This window comes from Contarinia nasturtii, unplaced genomic scaffold (assembly GCF_009176525.2).
Source record: "Contarinia nasturtii isolate CC-2019 unplaced genomic scaffold, AAFC_CNas_1.1 Cnas_scaffold_129, whole genome shotgun sequence".
Taxonomy (NCBI): domain Eukaryota; kingdom Metazoa; phylum Arthropoda; class Insecta; order Diptera; family Cecidomyiidae; genus Contarinia; species Contarinia nasturtii.
Window position 1 is genome coordinate 5,272,448 of NW_022197486.1, and position 19,196 is coordinate 5,291,643.

General features: G+C 30.5%; 3 protein-coding genes across 6 annotated transcripts; 1 reads left to right on the plus strand and 2 right to left on the minus strand.

Moving 5' to 3' along the window:
* The first annotated feature begins 513 nt into the window (after positions 1-513).
* LOC116345317 (extracellular superoxide dismutase [Cu-Zn]) lies at positions 514-7,986 on the plus strand. 4 transcript variants are annotated; one of them, XM_031774586.1, is made up of 5 exons: positions 514-628; positions 4,272-4,382; positions 5,056-5,268; positions 5,336-5,586; positions 7,782-7,986. In XM_031774586.1, the coding sequence occupies exons 2-5, from the start codon at positions 4,317-4,319 to the stop codon at positions 7,870-7,872; spliced, it is 621 nt and encodes a 206-aa protein (XP_031630446.1). In that variant the 5' UTR covers positions 514-628; positions 4,272-4,316; the 3' UTR covers positions 7,873-7,986. The 4 variants fall into 4 exon arrangements, with proteins under 4 accessions (XP_031630446.1, XP_031630437.1, XP_031630462.1 ...); XM_031774577.1 differs by lacking the exon at positions 514-628 and adding an exon at positions 1,758-1,899; XM_031774594.1 differs by lacking the exon at positions 514-628 and adding an exon at positions 2,040-2,058.
* Positions 7,987-8,503: 517 nt separating this feature from the next.
* Positions 8,504-12,926, minus strand: LOC116343997 (CD63 antigen). The gene is made up of 5 exons (XM_031772354.1): positions 12,644-12,926; positions 11,191-11,336; positions 11,076-11,118; positions 10,450-10,767; positions 8,504-9,562 (listed from the first exon to the last, which is right to left on the minus strand). The coding sequence occupies exons 1-5, from the start codon at positions 12,704-12,706 to the stop codon at positions 9,413-9,415; spliced, it is 720 nt and encodes a 239-aa protein (XP_031628214.1). The 5' UTR covers positions 12,707-12,926; the 3' UTR covers positions 8,504-9,412.
* Positions 12,927-15,961: 3,035 nt separating this feature from the next.
* LOC116343277 (farnesyl pyrophosphate synthase-like) lies at positions 15,962-18,823 on the minus strand. The gene is made up of 6 exons (XM_031771266.1): positions 18,191-18,823; positions 18,022-18,095; positions 17,805-17,945; positions 16,893-17,254; positions 16,596-16,822; positions 15,962-16,487 (listed from the first exon to the last, which is right to left on the minus strand). The coding sequence occupies exons 1-6, from the start codon at positions 18,393-18,395 to the stop codon at positions 16,303-16,305; spliced, it is 1,194 nt and encodes a 397-aa protein (XP_031627126.1). The 5' UTR covers positions 18,396-18,823; the 3' UTR covers positions 15,962-16,302.
* Between the last annotated feature and the right edge of the window lie 373 nt (positions 18,824-19,196).

Consider the following 19,196-nt stretch of genomic DNA (forward strand, 5'->3'; position numbering starts at 1 on the left):
TCTGTAAAAAATGCAATTTATATGCTTTTTATATATTATTATAGCATATAAAAAAAAATGTTAAACGATTTTTCATATAGATTTTGCTGTGCTCCAAAGCCATTTTGTACATTTTTTGTTCCCAAAAAGAAGTTCAATGAAGACTTTTTGGAAATCAAAAGGTGTTTGGCTTGATAATAAACGTAGCTATTCATAACATGTACTCGACAAATAATACAATTTCGATGTCAATAGCGATAATTTATCAAATGCCATATTCTACAGTTGCGTTAAACAAATCATAAAGAACGAAATCATCTAGTTATTATATTAATGTCCCCAAATAGCGTGCCATGCTATGTCATTCAGTGTGTATGACAACACAAAATCAAAACATACATTCAAAACATATTGGAGTGTTGTCACCGTTGCAGTATTTCGGAACAAGTTTCGATTATTATTTTTATAAAAAGATACAACAAGCTATTACGCATTTCCATTAAGACAGTAGTCACCTTTAAGACTCGTTGTAAAGTCGAAACATTTTTTTTACTTTTTTTGTATTTTTTTTTTTAGAAGATATTTGCACAAACAATTTTTTCGGCAAAAAAGTCTCAATATTGTGAAACACCCGAACAGCGTATTTATTGTATGTAGCGAAAGTATTTCTTTGATATTATTTTAATTGCATCCCGCTGATTATTGCCATTTATCGAATTCGATGGCGTATATTATATACATTTTTTATCCGACTTGAGAGATTACAGCACCTAATCTAATCTTATCTAAGTCGTTTTCTTATGATTGTATTAATTTTACATTTCAAATTAACATAGATCTAATTCCTGTTTTTTTGAAATCACTATTTCATCAATTCAAGATACGAAATGTTAGGGGAACATGGCCCGAACCGGTCATATTTCAACAAAATTCGTACGCCGTTTAATTATTATTCTTTTGCTTGGTGTCATTCTTCAATTTGGAGCCCATTCGGTGGAGCTTTGATTATACTTTATTCCTCATGCAACTTTTTTACACCGTGACTAGTGTCATTTTGGCAATCTAAGTCCGGTGTTAGATGACATGCCACTGTTTACTATGAAAACAGCACGCCGCGATCTTCTACGATTGCTCATCATTACTTATATCTTGGATCATTTTTTATTCAAAAAAATACAGTTTTGGAGTACTTTTCAACTGAAGTACTAAAAATAGCCTCCATTTTTCCAGTAACTTGAGTTCAAAAAACTATCAAAAGAGTATCAAAACATTTATTTCAAATGGAAAAAGTGGTGTTTCTAAAAATGCTTATGTTCAATGCAAATATGTCAGAAGCGACAAATCACAAGTTACTACATGAGCATGAAGGTTGCCAAATACAACTTGTTGATCGTTGAGGCTGAATGTGAATTAACAAGTATGACAATTTGACAGCCAATGTGACGATTTATGTAACTGCGATAAAAAAAAAACAGTGGGGTGGCCTATTCGGAACAGGAAACCAATTTTGAACCATGTTCTCCTATATTCTTTTTTTTATTAGTTTGAATTGATCGTTTGATTTCGATTTTAAATCAATGCTAAACTTACACATTTTTTTGTTTCTCTCTTCAAAACTGCTCAATAAACGATTAATATAAAAAAAACCACTTATATTCGTCTAAAGACAAGCATGTCTTCGCACACCCTCCACTAACTTATTATTACATGTATATATTCGAGAATGAAAAATAAACGTAAACAACCTTTATTAAGCATAACCATAACAGGTTTTCAGTTTGTGTGCTTAGTTCATTACAAGTTGTGACTGAAAACAGTTGAGGTTTGACTGTCAAACTGTATTTATTATTTTACATTCTCTTTCTTAATTCCATTAGTATCGGATCAAAAGCATTTTTTCGCCACTTTTTCGAAAATTCAGTAAGATTTTTGATATATTTTTATATATATATATATTTTATACGTGCAATTATCGTTCTTTATCGTATATCATATCAGTTTTGTCGATCTAAATGAAATTTAAATTCGAATAGTAAAAAAAGTTGAAAAAAATAGGGGAAACCGTAGAAAAATCGTTCGGTAATAATGAATCAATGACTTTTGTTGTCAAATTAGTACCTGTTGTGTTTCTTATATTATTTACTGCTTGAAAATCATATTACATAAAAACAACCGGCATACTATTGTATACATGACCTTGAATGGTTTGTGAATTGGTGCTATTTTAAAATCAATGTTCAAGTTGAAAGACCGAACAAAATATGTTAGGATTCGCCAAATAGTGACTGAATGAATTAATTTCACTGAAATATTTGAAACCATTACATCAATTGTTATTGTTTATATTTAGTAAATGAATCATTCATTATTCACTGACATTGTACAAACACAACGAATGATACAATGATTGAACAGTGTTCTTTTTATTTGACTTGATTAACGAATAACCATATAATGTGGCTAATTTATATTTAGTCAGTTGTGGCAAGAACAAAAATAAAACTGTACCTGTTTTTGTTATTGAATTTTTTTCTTCTGGACAAATTTCCTTCATGTGTCCTTGAAATTACCTGACGCGTATTAAAATATAAATAAGCTCAAGGTGTCATCACACTGGATGCTCGCGTTTTATTATTAAATCAACCATCTAGTTCATATCTTTTTTTACGATTTTTTTTTTTTTTTTGATAAAAATGTGAATGGTTCATTTTAAAAAGTGGAGATTTTTTTTTTTTTTTTTTAATTCAGACTAGAAAAAAAACTTTCTCAATAAAATGATCACTATCACAAGCAGAGGTGTAGTTTTTGGCAAGATCGAAACTATTTCACTTTCGAGCAAATAATTCAATACTTCTCGATTTCAATAAGTAATATATAGTAAGAAAGTACTCGATTTCAATACGTGCTTTAATTTATGAAACAAATCAATGCCAAATTCAGCATCGCTGGAAATAGTTAAAACTGATTCATATTGCTTGAGAGCAAAAAGTGAAATTAATAACTCATAAGCGAGATCGGTGTTGTTGTTGTTGTTTTTTTTTTTATTTGATCGCTTCAAATCGTTTTAACATAGAAATGGAATATAAATATTTGCTTATAATTTTGATCATTCAACTATTTTTATTTTGCTATTCGTCATTTATATGCACTGACCCTAATTTCTCGCTGCAACAACATAACATTCAAAAATCATAACTGGGTCATGGAATGATATGCCCCACTACATATTAATACAAATATTGGTTAGACATGAATCGTGTATATAAATCTCTCAAATCATATTTTAATGCGGATCCATAGTTTTAACTTTTGATATTATGTTCGACGAAAAAAAAGCACATTTACTCAATCAACGCAATAATCAACAAACAGTGACCAAAAAATTTCTATCAAACGTTCTTGACTATATAGTACATATAATGTACACAGACAATATATTTAGATTTTGTCATCTGGATATTTCAGCTGATCTGGATAACGTTAGGCGATGATACGAAATGAAAACAATAGAAGTGATTGTTATAGTTATGGTAGTATTTTTATACCTATACAGTACAACAATCACTTCTATTGTTTTCATTTCGTATCATCGCCTAACGTTATCCAGATGAGCTGAAATATCCAGATGACAAAATCTAAATATATTGTCTGAATGTACATAAAATGTGGCCGTGTAATTCCTAGGGGATAGATGAACGTTCTAGTAACACGTGAACATGATTTTATTTTAATAAAAACAATGGTTTTGGTCATTCGAGTCTCATGAAAATCAGAATTGCATAAATGTTTCATAAGAATTGCTAGGGGCTTAATACGGCAAAAAAATTCACAGGAATTCACGTAAATTCACACTTTTGAATCGAGTGGTTATTGATGAGTTCGGTGAATTCGTGTGAATAGAATGAAATGTGTCAAATTAATAAAGTGAGGTTATAATAACCGCAATATTTTTTAATTTATTATTTTTTCAATATTTCCGATTGTTTTCGATAGAAAATCGCTCAAAATTGAAAATAAAATTAATTTTTATTAAAAAAATATAAAAAACATTTGCAATTTTGTTACACAAAATATAAATATGGCAGTAATTACCAACAGAAACTATTCACCACTATCTCACATATTTGAATGAAGTCGCCGTAGAATTCACCGAAATTCATTCGTTTGCTGAAAAATTCAGTTAATTTGGATATTATTATAGAATTCAGTTGTTGAAAATTTTGAATTAAGCCCCTAGACACTAAGTTAAAAAAAAAAATTTTTTTTTTCATATTTTTCGTTTTTATTTTCAGAACAATTTTTTTCAACGCAAATCCTAGCCAAAGTTTTCAGCAACCATGCTCAAACTTATCATAGTGGTCGCAATTCTTACATTGTTTGTGGTTGGTCACACAAATGCCGAGGTTTGCAATACAAACATTATTCATATGCCATCCCCCAGTTTTTGGTTTTCAAAATTGACCTTAGATTTGGGTTCATCATTACTGTCTATATGTAGACATTGTATAGACATAATATATAGCACTTGTTGATGATTAAATGACCGGAATCTATTTACTCGTAAATACATGTAATTCGATGGTTTGAAATTTCGTGTGTTCAATAAAATACGCGTCAAATTTGTTGTTTCAATAAATATTGAACAAAAACCAACGAATCAACGAAAAATTCGAATTTTAAAATTTTGCAAATATTTTGCTATATGCAAATTTGAAAAGAGCCCCTAGAAAAATTCGAAAAAAAAAATCTGAAATTGCTAAAGATAAACTTATTTAATGTAAAAAAAAACGGATATAGAAAACGGCGACTCAAAAACGCTGATAAGAGAAATGTGAGCACTTATAAGCACTTGATTGTTTACACGATTCCATCGATACGGTGAAAGATACGTTGAATTATTGCACTTATATTTGATATTCTTTAGGACTTGCAAATAAAAATAACCAAACCAATAATATCAACAAATAAAAATAACCTTCAACATTTTTAAGACGTCTTCAAATCTCTATATTTCAACGATTTTTTTTTTGAAAAGTCCAATTTTTTTTTTATGAAGAATTTTTTTCTTGAATTTAGAATACTAAGCCGTTGCGTGCGATAGCTGTAATCAATGGTCCAAATGGTGTTTATGGAAATGTAACATTTTCGCAAAATGGATGCGGTGAAAGTGTTCTTATCGAAGTATCTGTAGTTGGTCTTTCGCCAGGTGAACATGGTTTCCATGTTCATGAAAAGGGTGATCTATCGAATGGATGTTTGAGCACCGGCGGACACTATAATCCAGAAAAGGTAACTTTTATTATCTTGAGCACATTAAAGAAAAATCTTACAATTGAATTGCGATTTCTAAATTCAGCTGGATCATGGTGCACCAAATGACCAAGTCCGACACATTGGTGACCTTGGAAACATCCGTGCAAATGAACAAGGTGTTGCTGAAACAAAATTCTCTGATCAAGTCATCACGTTGGCTGGTCATTGGTCGATTGTTGGACGTGCGGTTGTTATTCACAGTGGAATTGATGATTTAGGCAAAACAAATCATCCAGACTCAAAGAAAACCGGAAATGCTGGCGGTCGCGCTGGATGTGGTGTTATTGGCATTATGTAAATAATAGTTTATTGTGAATTTCTTTAGAAATATGTTTATTTTTCTTCCATTCATGTTTACTGCATATTCGAAAAATCGGTACTGGATCTAGATAATACATTTCTAACAGAAAACATATTTTGTCTATACTTTTTTGTTTGTAAATTGTTTTTTTAAAATTTGTGGCAATATCCACAATCGTCTGTTTGAAACAGTTGAAGAAGTAAGTGGCGGTGGTGGTGCTCATTTTAATTACTCATTATATGTATACGATGTATGTACTAAACCTTACATAAAGTGAAGTATCTTATTGCATACCATATTATCGAGTTTCAAAAAAAAAAAAACACATGAAAAGCAATGTGCTTTTTGAAACATTGCCTCTTATGTTTTTTTCAACTTTAATCAACTACGCGTAAAATATTTGGGGGGGGACGAATATGAAAAGAATAGTATTTTCATAGAGTTTCCAAAAAACATTGCTTTTCATGTTTGTGTCAACTCTTGGTTGACCACAACTACGAAAAACTGTGGCCAAACATTACTCCAATCCACCCAAATCAACTGAAGGACATCGTTTATAGATTTATGAAAAAATAGGTAAATTTCCAGTATAGGAATAGATAGAATATGAACTTTTGATGATTTATTACTGCTTTTTTATTTTCATATTTAATGATAATTTTTTAAAAATAGATAATTTTCTTATGCATGAATACAATTTTCTACAAGATATCTATACTTGGTAAAATTGACATTTATGATCGAATTGGGTAACTAAGCTAAAAATATCTTTAAAAAAACCTTCATAACATCATCTTTCATCATCGAAATTTAATATTTTTTTCAATAAGAACCATAGTTGTTTCTGTTTCCAATAATAATCCAAACTTCCAATTAAACGTAAATTTTCGCATCGAAAACAGTAGTTAAACAGAATATGTCCAAAGCAGTGAATTACGTCTACCATACTAACCAACAACCGACGGTCGGTTACCGACCACTTTTCTTATACCTTTATATTTTGCTGAGTTTTCTTTTGTTGTTGTTTTTGTTAATATCTTTTCAGCGTAAATATGTTTGGTTGTGTGTGTGATTAGAATATAATAATGTATAATTGAATATTCGATAAATCGAATAGACTCATCAATTGAATTCCACTTCGTCTTATTGAACAAGAAATCAGTTTTTTAAAATACAACTTGTGTAACAACACAAAACTTTGTGATTGAACAGTTCATGAGTTCAAAGTAAAATAACATCGGTGGAATTTGTTTATAAACTGAAAGTGATGCAAATATGAAAAAACAGAACATTAAATGCTTGGTAGAACTTTTTTTTGGTATACATAAAATACACACACATTTTAACCTCTCAAAAGTCAAACGGTTTACCTCTCAAGGGGTCAAACTTAAATCGTTCTATTTATAAATATAGAAAATCGAAGTAGTACAACTTTTCGATTGAAAACAGAGTTTATCCTATGTCATTATAATTCCATATTGAGTAATTATCTGTAGTAAAGGCAGCAGCGTCGTTTACCACTACAAACTGATATGAATATGATTGTAAGTAAATCAAATACGACTTTCATCTATTTATAACATTTATTCGGAATATTTTTTGGATACAACAAATACTTGGAATTAAATCGGATTCAGTCCTTTAATTAGAGTTCTAAATCGAAAAAAGGGACATAGGTTTTGGATAATTGATCGTTTGAAAAAATGGAGAATTTTTTGTCAGTGGTTAGCAAACTTAATAAAAAAACCGTTGATAAAGTTCATTTAAATTTGGATATTTTGATATCAAAATAACATTACTTGAATCTAATTCACTAATCCAAATTATTTTCGAACAACCCACCATATCTTATTAGAGTCTAAGACTTAGACTTCGATACAAAGTTCTTAAGATGTGTTATTTTTTCAGTACTGTTCTATTTTGACCATGTATTTGCTTTCTTTTCATAAATCTTTAATGAGAGAATTAGTTTTTTTCATCTATCCTCTTTTAGCATGTGACATATTTAGTCGGGTAGTATTAGAGTCGGTACAGTAATAATATTTAACAAAATTGTCACAAATTGCATAAAATAGTAATTTTGATCGTAAGACATATTCGAAGAAGTGCTCGCAGATTTCTGTTAATTGATGTAAACTGTTAATTCATACGAAATATGCGAATTGATTTTTATTTTTTTATTTTACAGTGCTTCCAACGATACTGGTATTTGCTCTGGAAGTATGGGCTTGATCGTGTTTCCCATATTCTTACTAATTCTTCAATTCCTGTTCAAATAAAACCCTAGAAAACAATACAATACATTTTATAAAGAATTTATAAAACTGATTAAAGATGATGCGACCAGTTGAAATGTATTTTTAAAATAAACTTGCCTTAATTTATGTAAATAATACTTGTTTTTCGATCCTTTTGTAAGTACATTTGCCAATTCAGATTGGTATTCATACAATCGTGTTATTTAATTTGAAATTTTGTGGTATGAGTTGGTGTTTTGAAGTTCCAAGATCCCAAAAAGTATGCAAATGTACTGCTTTCCTTTGTAACAATGTAAATGAATTTCAAACTACTTTAATTACTTGTAAGTACAAATACAAGTTGTAATAAATACTTTGGAATCATTTTTATCCATTAATAAACATTGTTTGATGACGGATCGATCCATTGCAGATCCAATGGGTAATTTTATTAAAACTTATTCATGTATTTTATTTTTCCTCCTTCTTGATGCCGTTACAAAAACCATTCGTGGCACATGAACGTTATTGTTGCTGGAGATTCTGGTAACTCCATTGGATAACATGTCATTTTTCAATCAATGTGAATTAACACAATTTATCCATTTGTTTCTCTTTCTTTTCTCCTTCAATATTGAATAAAAAGTCACAAAAAAAAACACGCAAAAAAGAATTGTGGTAGATAGATAAATTTATTGATAATTTTTTGCCTTACACAGTTTGGCCTTACACATTGTTATTGATAAAAATATAAAGTGTCAAAGTGTTTCAATTTTCATTGATTTTCTTCGTTTGTAATTGATTTCTCTTCTTACTTTGTTATATTGCTTTCTTCTTATATTTGTCTATTTTCATGCGCTGAAAACAAAATTCACAAAATAATATCATATTAAGTAACTGTATACAGTTTGGAAATACCAGCTGGATCACTTCAAACAAATATTGTCCGAAATGTCATGCGAATCCAATTAGGAATGCAACCCAGAGTTTTTTGATTTTTTTTTTTTGCTTGAATAGAACGTTTAGCATCAAAAATTTAAACAATATTTGCTACACATCGTTTAACAACCTTTATAAATTGCACATCATTTTTCGACAATTGCCCGAAAATAGAAAATATTCTCCTTCCGACGTAAGTATTGGAATGTTGAGTTCTTGCTCTACTGTGACGCCCTTTTTCATTGATGCATTTCTTCTTTTGTGAAATTTTCCACACACAAAAAAAAACAACAATATTATTATTAAAATAAAACCTTTTAAAGGTGTGTGTATAATTGCACATGGATTCATATACATATGTCATTTAGCTCAGTTTGAACATTTGGTTTAAAAATATTTACTTTTTAAAAATTCACACATTGTTTGTCTAATGAATTTTGTATTTAAAATTCATACATCTATTCTATTTAATATTGAGGTATAGATTTTGAGCAGTTGTGAGCAAAGTTTATGTTGACTAGGTGATTAAAACTAAAATTTAATTTAGCTACCACAATTATACTATATGAAGTCTCTTTGTGGTAGGAAAACTACATCCAAATGTATAATTTTGTTTACTTGATCAGTGTTGGTTAACGTTCATTTAATTGACCGATTCTCGGCGTATTGAAGCGGCAAGATAACAAGCAAGAACAATGCCAATAAGTTGAATGAATGCCACGCCAATGCCAACGGTAATAAGTGTTGAGGCATTATTACCAATTCGATGCTTCAATTTTGTAAGACATCCATCCTAAATAATGCATTTGAGAAAGTTATTCAGTTTCTAGAATTGTGAAAGGATCGAGTACTATCTGTCAAAATATTTCCCCCTATGCCAAGCGAAATTAATCCGATATACGGCGCTGATGTAAATGTCACTCTGTCATTTCACAATAATACTTTTTTGGCTTGACAATATATAAGCTCTTCATTTAAAATGCATACACATTCATAATTATTGAATCGTTGAAAAAAAAAACATGTCATAAAATATTTTTCTAACATTTTTCATTAAAAAATTTATTAAATTTTTTTTTTATAAAAAAATTAATTTGTTTATAAATTACAATAATTTCAACATAAAATGTTTCATCGATTAAATAAGAATCCAATGTAAATAGTAATGACAATGCGACACCTACCGTAAAAATGCAAAAAGAAACTTAGTTGGTATCCATTGTAGCATTTTTGTCCACCATGACAGCATCTTCGTTTTACTTGACCAATCACAGAGAAGCAAAACGAAGATGCTGTTATGGCGGACCAAAATGTTACAATTCCAAATAAGTTTCCTTTTCTATTTTAACGGTAGGTGTCGCATTGGTATTACTTTTTACATTAGATTCTTGTTCAATCTATGAAAAAAATTGAAATTATTGTTATTTTTAAACAAATAAATTTAAAATATAGAGAATTTTTATGATAAACGTAAGAAGAATATTTTATGATATGTTTCTTTTTTTTACTCGACCGTTCAAAAATTATGCATGTTGAATGAAGAGCTTATATATTGTCAAGCCAAAAAATGTATCATTGTGGAATGACATAGAGTGACATTTAAATCAGCGCCGTATATCGGATTTATTTCGCTTAGCAAAGGGGAAAACGTCGTACTCGCTCCTTTAAAAAAATACAAACCGTGTAGTATTTATCGGGATAAGTAGCTGGTCGATTGCTACAATCATTTGTCTGATTGTCAATGTGATCTTTACGGCAGCAACTTGATCGTATAACTCTGTTTTTACTGATTTCAACCCAGTCATCATAACCGGTAATGCCACAGCATTCAAGTTTTTTCTGTACAGTATCCCATGCATCCAAATCATTTGAATTCGATCGTTCAATCGAGTTTTTCAACGATTTTTGTAGGAATTCCTCAAGATCGGCTTTGAAAAGGCAAGCGGCAATGCCAACGCCCAACTCAATAAGAAAAACAATGCCCAACAAAACCGCGAACTGCCAAAAAAAAATGTTTTCGAAATTATTTTAAGTGCAACAAACCCATTTACAATCAATGTTGGAATGAGCCCATTTAATGGTCCACAAAATTGATTGGTTGAATCACGAGAAACTTTGCATGTAGTTAGCTGTTAATATACACACATCTTATGCGTGTCAAGTGTCAAAAAACATATTTTTCTAACATACATTTCTGAAATCACAAAGTTTTTTTTATATCAACGCAACTATAACCGAAAATCACGAAAATTTATAACATTATAGCACGCACATCATCTTTCCAGTGAACGTAAGGCAAAACTTACCCAAATCAAAAGTGTGGGAGATTCTCTGATGGCACCGTAGCAGCTTCGATTTAAAGAAATTATGTAAATGATAATAGAGTAAAATGAAAATGAGCAAAAATTGATGGTGACTCACCCGAGAAAAGCTATGAAAAATATTAGCGATCCCAGTACAATCAGTGTGATAGGTGGCGCTTGAATGTTACCCTCCAAAAAGTGCTTGAAATCATTAATATCAATCAAAACCAGTATGCCAGCTATTAAAATGCCCAAGCCAGATACCTATCGAAAATACCATAGTTAGTATGCATATGCGAATCGTGCGATATATATATATATTAATAGCAGTTAATGTATATCGATGAGTGAAAAAAATGGAACATCGATGGATATATAGTAAAAAAATAATAGATTTTATTAAAGTGTTGTTAACTTGAGTAGGTTTTGTATTGCCAACCACCACATAAATTCCCGTATAAACGCCCCATTTGCATTCACAGTAAATAAATTAAATCGAATGAAAAAAAGAGGAAAGAAAAACATCGAAAGAATCGAAACAAAACATTAATATTCGTGTTTCAATTGTCAACAAGCTCCTGTTGTATGCTTTCATAATGTTCTTTACATATTTACGTGTCATGCGCTTGAATAGATTTTTCGTAGATAATAATCGTTTCAATAAATAGACTTATAAAACATACAAGAATTCGGTTTAATCTCATTACGGAGTCGTCTGCGTTTTGAAATATTAACGTTAAGACTTGAATAGGGAATATACGTGTAGATTGTATGTCGCAGTTTCACTAATTACGAATTTAACTTTTTGTCACCTTCGTCAATATTCGAAAAAACAAAAATATTCATTGGAAAATTTATGAAAACTTTTTTTTTTAAATATACACTTGTCGGAAGATTTTCTGCACAATTTTTTTTGTACACAATTTTAAGCCCGAATTTACGTTACAGTCATTGAAAACATCATTCTTATCGAAATATACGACACCTGATTTCAAATGATGAGTAGAAAAAAAACACGAACAAACCCTTATTCAAAAATATGATTGGAAACTTTATCGCAGGTCCAGACATTATAATGAGATATTTTCAGCCAGATGAATCGACTCAGCCTCATATCGTCAGGAGCTGAAATTTAATGAAAACAATTGAAGTAATTGTTATGGTTATAATTACACTTACATTGCTACAATCACTATAACAATCACTTTTATTGTTTTCACTACATTTCAGCTCCAAACGATATCTGGCTGAGCTGATTCATCTAGCTGAAAATATCTCATTAAAATGTCTGCGCAGGTCTCATCTAAATCTAAAACACGTTCGATGTATATTGATTTTAAATTTGAAAATTTCAAATACGTAGTTGGTAGAATTTTTATCGTTGTTGAAAAATCCGTTAAATTGAAAACATGATTAACAATTTGTTCACATTTTTTTTGTACTAATCTTAAAATAATTGAATTATGTTGAAATTATAAAGTGAACTTAATTTTGCATATATATATTTTTTAAATCAAGTTCACATTTAATTACAATGTTGTTGGGTCTCATTAACACTGTTGATTACTTACAGCAAATATGAAATTGAAAGCAAAAAGAATATATTTGATGATGCCCATTCCGCACGATTTCATTTTTATAATTTTTTAAATGCACCAAACAATGAATATTTATGTGAATAAATGTTCGAAATTAATATGATTAAATGCTCTCGTTTTGTAGTTAATAGCACCAAGTTCTGAACAAGACTGATTTCAAATAGTATTGACCACAACAACTACCCTTCAATAATTGTAGCCCTTCGTTTTTGTGTGTGTGTCCGTTTTTTTTAATGTCGAGTCCGTTTGAACAATTTGATGGGGTGGCATTTTCTACTAGAACCTAATGACACACGAAAATTAATACGTTCCACATGAAAGTTTTTGTTGGTTATTGGCGAAATGTGAAATGGTCATTTTTTTATGAAAATTACGCCAATTTTGTTTGAAATAAATCTTATGTAAGAAATGGTCATTTGAATTTTGTCAATTTTTCTAACAACGCCCAATTTTGCGAATTTCTTTGAAGGAATCAATCATTCATCAAATTAATTTTTATAGAAAAGTCCAAAACCTGAATTAACACGTTCAAGAGACAATTTGGATTTAATCGAGTTGATAAGACCGGTTATCAATTTGAGTTTGGACAGAGAATGTTCTCTATTGCATTCATGGGTTTCTTTACAATAATTTATGATAACTACGAATTTCAGTCATAATTTTTTTTATTCAAAAAATGTTTATTCAAGCATAATTAATAATAACATTCATATATTTACAATTATGAAAAAACGCAATGGTCATTGTAAAAATTTAGCGTTTTTTCTAATTTCAGTGGTCAAAAAAGAATCAACTCCCTTAAATATATAACATTTCCGTGCGTGTTATGACCATTAATACAATACACTAACAGTAAAATCCTTATTTTGTTTGTAAGTTGTAACAATGAAACAGTGACACAACAAAATCATAGTCAAAACGGACAAACGCAGACTGGACACCAAACAATACGCTATGTATAAGCAATACGCTATGTATATTCAATGAATATTGCCCACGTGTGAATTAAAATATATAAGTGATCGTTATCTAAGTAATGGCCAAGAAATTACCACACTTGAACCGAATGAAGTGGACTGACCGATATTTTTGGGGTCAAAATGTCATACTGAAAAGGAAAACCAAAGAAATGACGTAGCACTGATTTACAAAGAACTCAAGTTGATGTCATCTTTATGTTTAAATTCCAACATATACACATCACGTTGTTCATTGACCGATTATTTTAATTTATTTATTAATCGAGAACATACAAAATCTGAATTGTACAAGTTTATGGTTGAACGCTAATTTATTTTTGAAATCCACGGGAAAAAAGAAATACGACAGACACTTTTATGTATGATTAGCATATCAAATAAATGCTTTAATTGCATTCGCTTTACATACATATTTGTCATTTGAATGAGATATTTATCGAAAAAGAAAACACTAAAATTATAAAACCAAATGAAAATATGGAAAATTTATTCATACGGTGAGCTGTATTTTACATAGCAAAATAAGCAAGGTCAATTGAACGCAATAATCCACAGAGACGAATGTGCTGTTATGCTCGTTAAAATGCCTCCTTGAATATTCAATAATAATAAATCGATTGATGAAATTATGTTACTTTAGGTATGTAAGAGGTGAAAATTTTCTTTTAAGAACGGTCCTTTGTCTTGAATGATTGGTGAATCTAAACACTTTTTATTGCCTCAGATGACTTTATGTGGAATGGGATTTTTCAAATTTATTTCCATAATGAAAATAATTTTGGTTAATGAATGTTGGATGTACTGTTACCATAAGAATCACCAAAAATGAATGTTTGCTTTAAAACCCCGATTTTTGGCACTCGGTGACAGTTTTGAAAGATTTGAACACTTAAATGGGGAATACGATTTTTTGCTTTTTCTAGAATCATTGTCTTCATACTAAGTCCTTGAACCACGATAAATGGTTCGACGAGTGATTGGTTCATCTTTGGTCACATGCAGAATTTGTCTTGAAACTTAGACGCCAAAACCATTTGAGACACTTTTTCGTAAATCCAATTTGCACGTCATCACAAATGGAAATTTTTGTGCAAATTGTATTTGACAGTATAGTAGGAGTCCCGTTAAGTCTCCTATGTGCATTGGTTAACATATTTACATTTGTTTTTGGAACGCAATAAACGCCTGAATTTAGTGCAAAGATGGGACATAAAGGGGCCTTTGATTCATTACCAATAATTCAATGAAACTTTGTGAATGAATGTGAGACTTGACAAGAAAATATTAAAGTACATTACAGATAGAACACTTCAATCAAATTTGTAAAAACAAATCTTTACTTTCATTCTCTGGCATTCTCAATCTGTATATTATATTTACCACATAAACATTTCAGTTGTTCGTTTTCTACTCATCTTCTGGTTAAGTTGTTTCAATAGAATATTTCTTCTGCTCGAATTCAAAATCAACTTTAAAGTATTTTTCCCATAATCTTTCAATAATTACACCTGCACATGTATTGGTTTGTTCCTTTTCGTTTACAATTTCAATTAGTCACATATTTACCAATCAAAATACGCTGATTTCAGTTTTTTTTAGGAAAATTCATAGCAAATCGGAAGAAATTTTCTAAATTCCGAAAAACCCTAGCATATTTGACGGAAACAGTGTATGGAATAGGAAAAATAGAACACACTAGAATCGGAGTCAGTGTGTTGCTGTGTATTTGTCCATCAGTTCGTTTGAGCCGTGTGATTTCAATGATGTCGTAAAGATGTGAAACTTTGCACAGCCTATTTTATCCACAAAAAAGTAACATTCTGAAAGTTTGAAGAAATTTCAAAGCAATTTTAGGGTACCTCCCATACAACATCTTCATTTATGAGCCAAGGAGTACTCATATTTTTGATTGAAATTTCTTTAAACTTTGTGAGATTATTTATTTTGATAAGAAAATAGTATTCACAAGTTATCATGGTGATTTGAGTTACTGCAACCATACATAGACCATAGTTTCAGTTTATTCCCAAAATTTCGGTTCAACGCGTAAAAGCCAGCTTGCGTACTTACGCCTCTTTATTTATGGTGTGGATAAAGACCATTTCAAGGTCATATATTATTAGATTGTAGCGTTCATAAAATTTCAGTCAAACGCAAAAAGGATGACTTTCAATTGGCCTTGTTACTTTTGGACCCGGGACATTTGTAAGAAACTACAATTGGTTTTTTTTCGCATCGGACAAAAGTAAAACAAGTGAGAAATGTACGCAAAACCATAGTGTGTAAATTCTTAGAACAAAAACCAAACAAGTAGGCTAGTTTTATTAATATTATTTGCAGCATGTTTCTCTATTTGTATGTTTTTTTTAAGTACATGCTTTTATAATATGTATTTGAAACGAATTGCATTTGAGCAAAAAATATTTAAATTATAGTATATATTATATCAGTGATGTCACCAATTTTAAGATTTTTTTTTTGTGAATATTGCTGCCTTTGGCCAATACTCCTCCAGATTAAAATCTGAATATACTAATTATTAAAATGGAGGCTTCATTTGGTGACTTCAATCTGGATATGAAGATAGAGAAGCAGATAGAAATGTTAACTATAAACTATACAACGTGTTCTCTGTTAAAAGATAGATGAAATTCATGTTCGATTAAAAGTTCTGTTCAATGTTTTTAGTAAAAATGTTGGCGGCAAAACATGTTGTTGTGAAAATTCTTCAATTTGCCGTTTGATGCGTTTGTAGGTTTTCTCCGCGAATTGACTATACACTTGGGGTAGATCTAAATCACTATATACTTGCTTGACTTGATTCACACTCTCTGGATCTGTCAAAGTGAAAAAGAAAAATGATATGAAATATGATCAAATTGGCTGTCAAGTTACTTTTCAATGTAACATTTTAGTTGTATTTACAAGAAAAATAAATGCATTACCATTTTGTCCATAACATTTGATGAGAATGTCTTTTTGTGCATTTGATGCATGTTCCATCGCTGAAACAGCAAGCCATGTACATTTTCCAACCTCAATATCTGTGCCGGGTTTTCTCATTACATCCGCAGGGCTGTAGCAGTCAAAAAAATCATTTTGAACTTGATATAAATCGCCCAATTCATTGCATATAGGCTTGAGATCTTCGAACATTTTTGCATTTTTATAACTATAATAAAAAAAAACATAATCTCGTATAAAACTGCGCTCGATGTCATTGGATGTGCCATTTCTCTTACCCGGCCAATAGCATGGGCATTGCGATGGGTGCATAAAATGTGAAAGGCCCTGCTTTATAATTCGTTATGGCATTATACTTTTCCATGGAATATTGTTCAATATTTTCGTTGTTTATTTGATAATCAAGCGATTGTCCAATGAATGAAAGCATTGCGGTTTCCATTAGCACTTCAAACAAGCTCTGGTAACATGATAAATGGCCGAAGAATTTTTTCAACAGCAAATAAGTTACATTTTCAATCATAAGAACGTCATTGACCGCAGCTGATTTCACATCGTCCAACATATGCCAACACGGTTTATTACGTCGTATTGGACTGCAGTCCATCATATCGTCCGATATCAAACATGCAGCTTGAAGCTACCCGATATCGAAAACAAAAACACACACAAATATTATATCTATTTGAATTGCGATATTAATAATAATGCAAATTGTTTCATTTGTCTAACTGTGATTCATAGCATAAACTGACTGCCAATTTCAAGTGTGCACAATCTTAAAGCAATTCGCAATTAGAACTCTTCAACAAGTTTAACCTAGATTTAGCGTCGCAATTGATAAAATAGAAACGAAACCGTAATAACATCGAGTCTTTCAAGTTCATAGTGAGCAATTGAGCAATGTGAAACAAAAACAATGATGCAATTTTTTCAATATAAGTAATAACATACGATTGTAATAAAATGAATTAGTAGTATTAAGAACAAATTACAATACTTAATAAATTTTTGACATTATTCATGATTATGCATGGTCATGAGGAGCAGGACTGAAGGTGCAGGTAGATTTTTTACTATTAACATACTGTTTGAATCGAAATTAGACAAAGTTACCAAATTTCATAGAAAAAGTTCGTTGAAATGATTCAATAAAATTTTACGTAAAAAATAAAGCGACTTTTACTTACAATTTCGAGGCACCAACCAAGAATGTGAGCTTGGTGAATATTTTTTGGTGTAAGTTCATGTTTTTCAGATAAATCTTTGTACACAATGACAGCGGTTAAGCCTCGGATCTTTTTGCCATATGGTACATTATACTCCAGTGCCTAACGTGGTTTATGTTGTATGCAATTGAATTAATTGTAAAATTTGAATTATTCTGAGGAAACCGTTGATTTATACCTTGACAAAATGTTTGGAAACATTTCTCAATTCGTACTGATTTGGAATAAATGTCGTCAAATGGTGAATTACATCTAAAATAAAAAATGGGTGTTTTGAAGCTCAAAATGGACATTTTAAATAATGATGCGAAACTCCTTCGAGCGAATAGTGAAAAGATACAAATTACCTGGAAATACAAGCATGAATTGTTCATTTTCTCGACGTAGTTCAGCTGTAAAATCGTATGAGAACGGTTTAATGTATTGTTTGGTCGTTTTTACACCAACCGACGAATCTCCAGATGAGCTTTTTTCACGTAGAATTTGTCCAGTGAAACGATAAATCGTTGATGCGCAACGCGTCACTTTTAACATTTCAAGTGAATTCAACATAATGAAAATTACAATAAAACTTTTCACTTTAGAAAACTATCTGTCTTTAAATTTTTCAAAAAAAAAAGAAGATATATCGTTGATAATTCGATTTCTCTCACAACCGGTTGCACCAATCGATTAATACGAACTCATTGATTCCTCTGGTATTTATATTTTTCATATAAAGTACTTATCATATACGATGAGTGCATGCTTATCTATTTTTCAATTCTGTATTTATTTTACAGATTGTTCTATACCTCCAAGTATGTTTAAGTGACGTCCCAAAATAATCGCCTGACTGACTGAGTGACTATAGACGATTGCTTTCCATACAAAATTTTAAAATTAATGAATTTAGCAAACTATAGTCACTTACACTCAATAGTGACTGATTCACTTTTTTTCGACCCTGTGTTACAGTAGACTTTCACGTTTGAAAATATAGAAACAACACCATAGAAGTAATGACATGTGAGATTATTTTGAAGGTACATTTTAGGTACAATTATTATCAACCATAAATTTTTTTAAAATATCGTTGAGTTTTATTTTGGCTAATTGACTGGAAAATTGAAGTGCCTAAAATTTGACCCTCAAATATTATCCAAACGAGTAAGGTACAATTTAAAAAAATGAGTGATATCATTAAGTACATTTGGTACAATTATATAAACCTATTCCCAAGTTTTGTACATAAATGCGCAGTATCGTTAGAGTTAGAGTAAACACCAATAACAGTAATGTGCGAGCTACATTTTACAGGGGGGGTGATTTTTCAAAAACCAAAAATTCTCTAGCAAATCAAACAAATTTTCG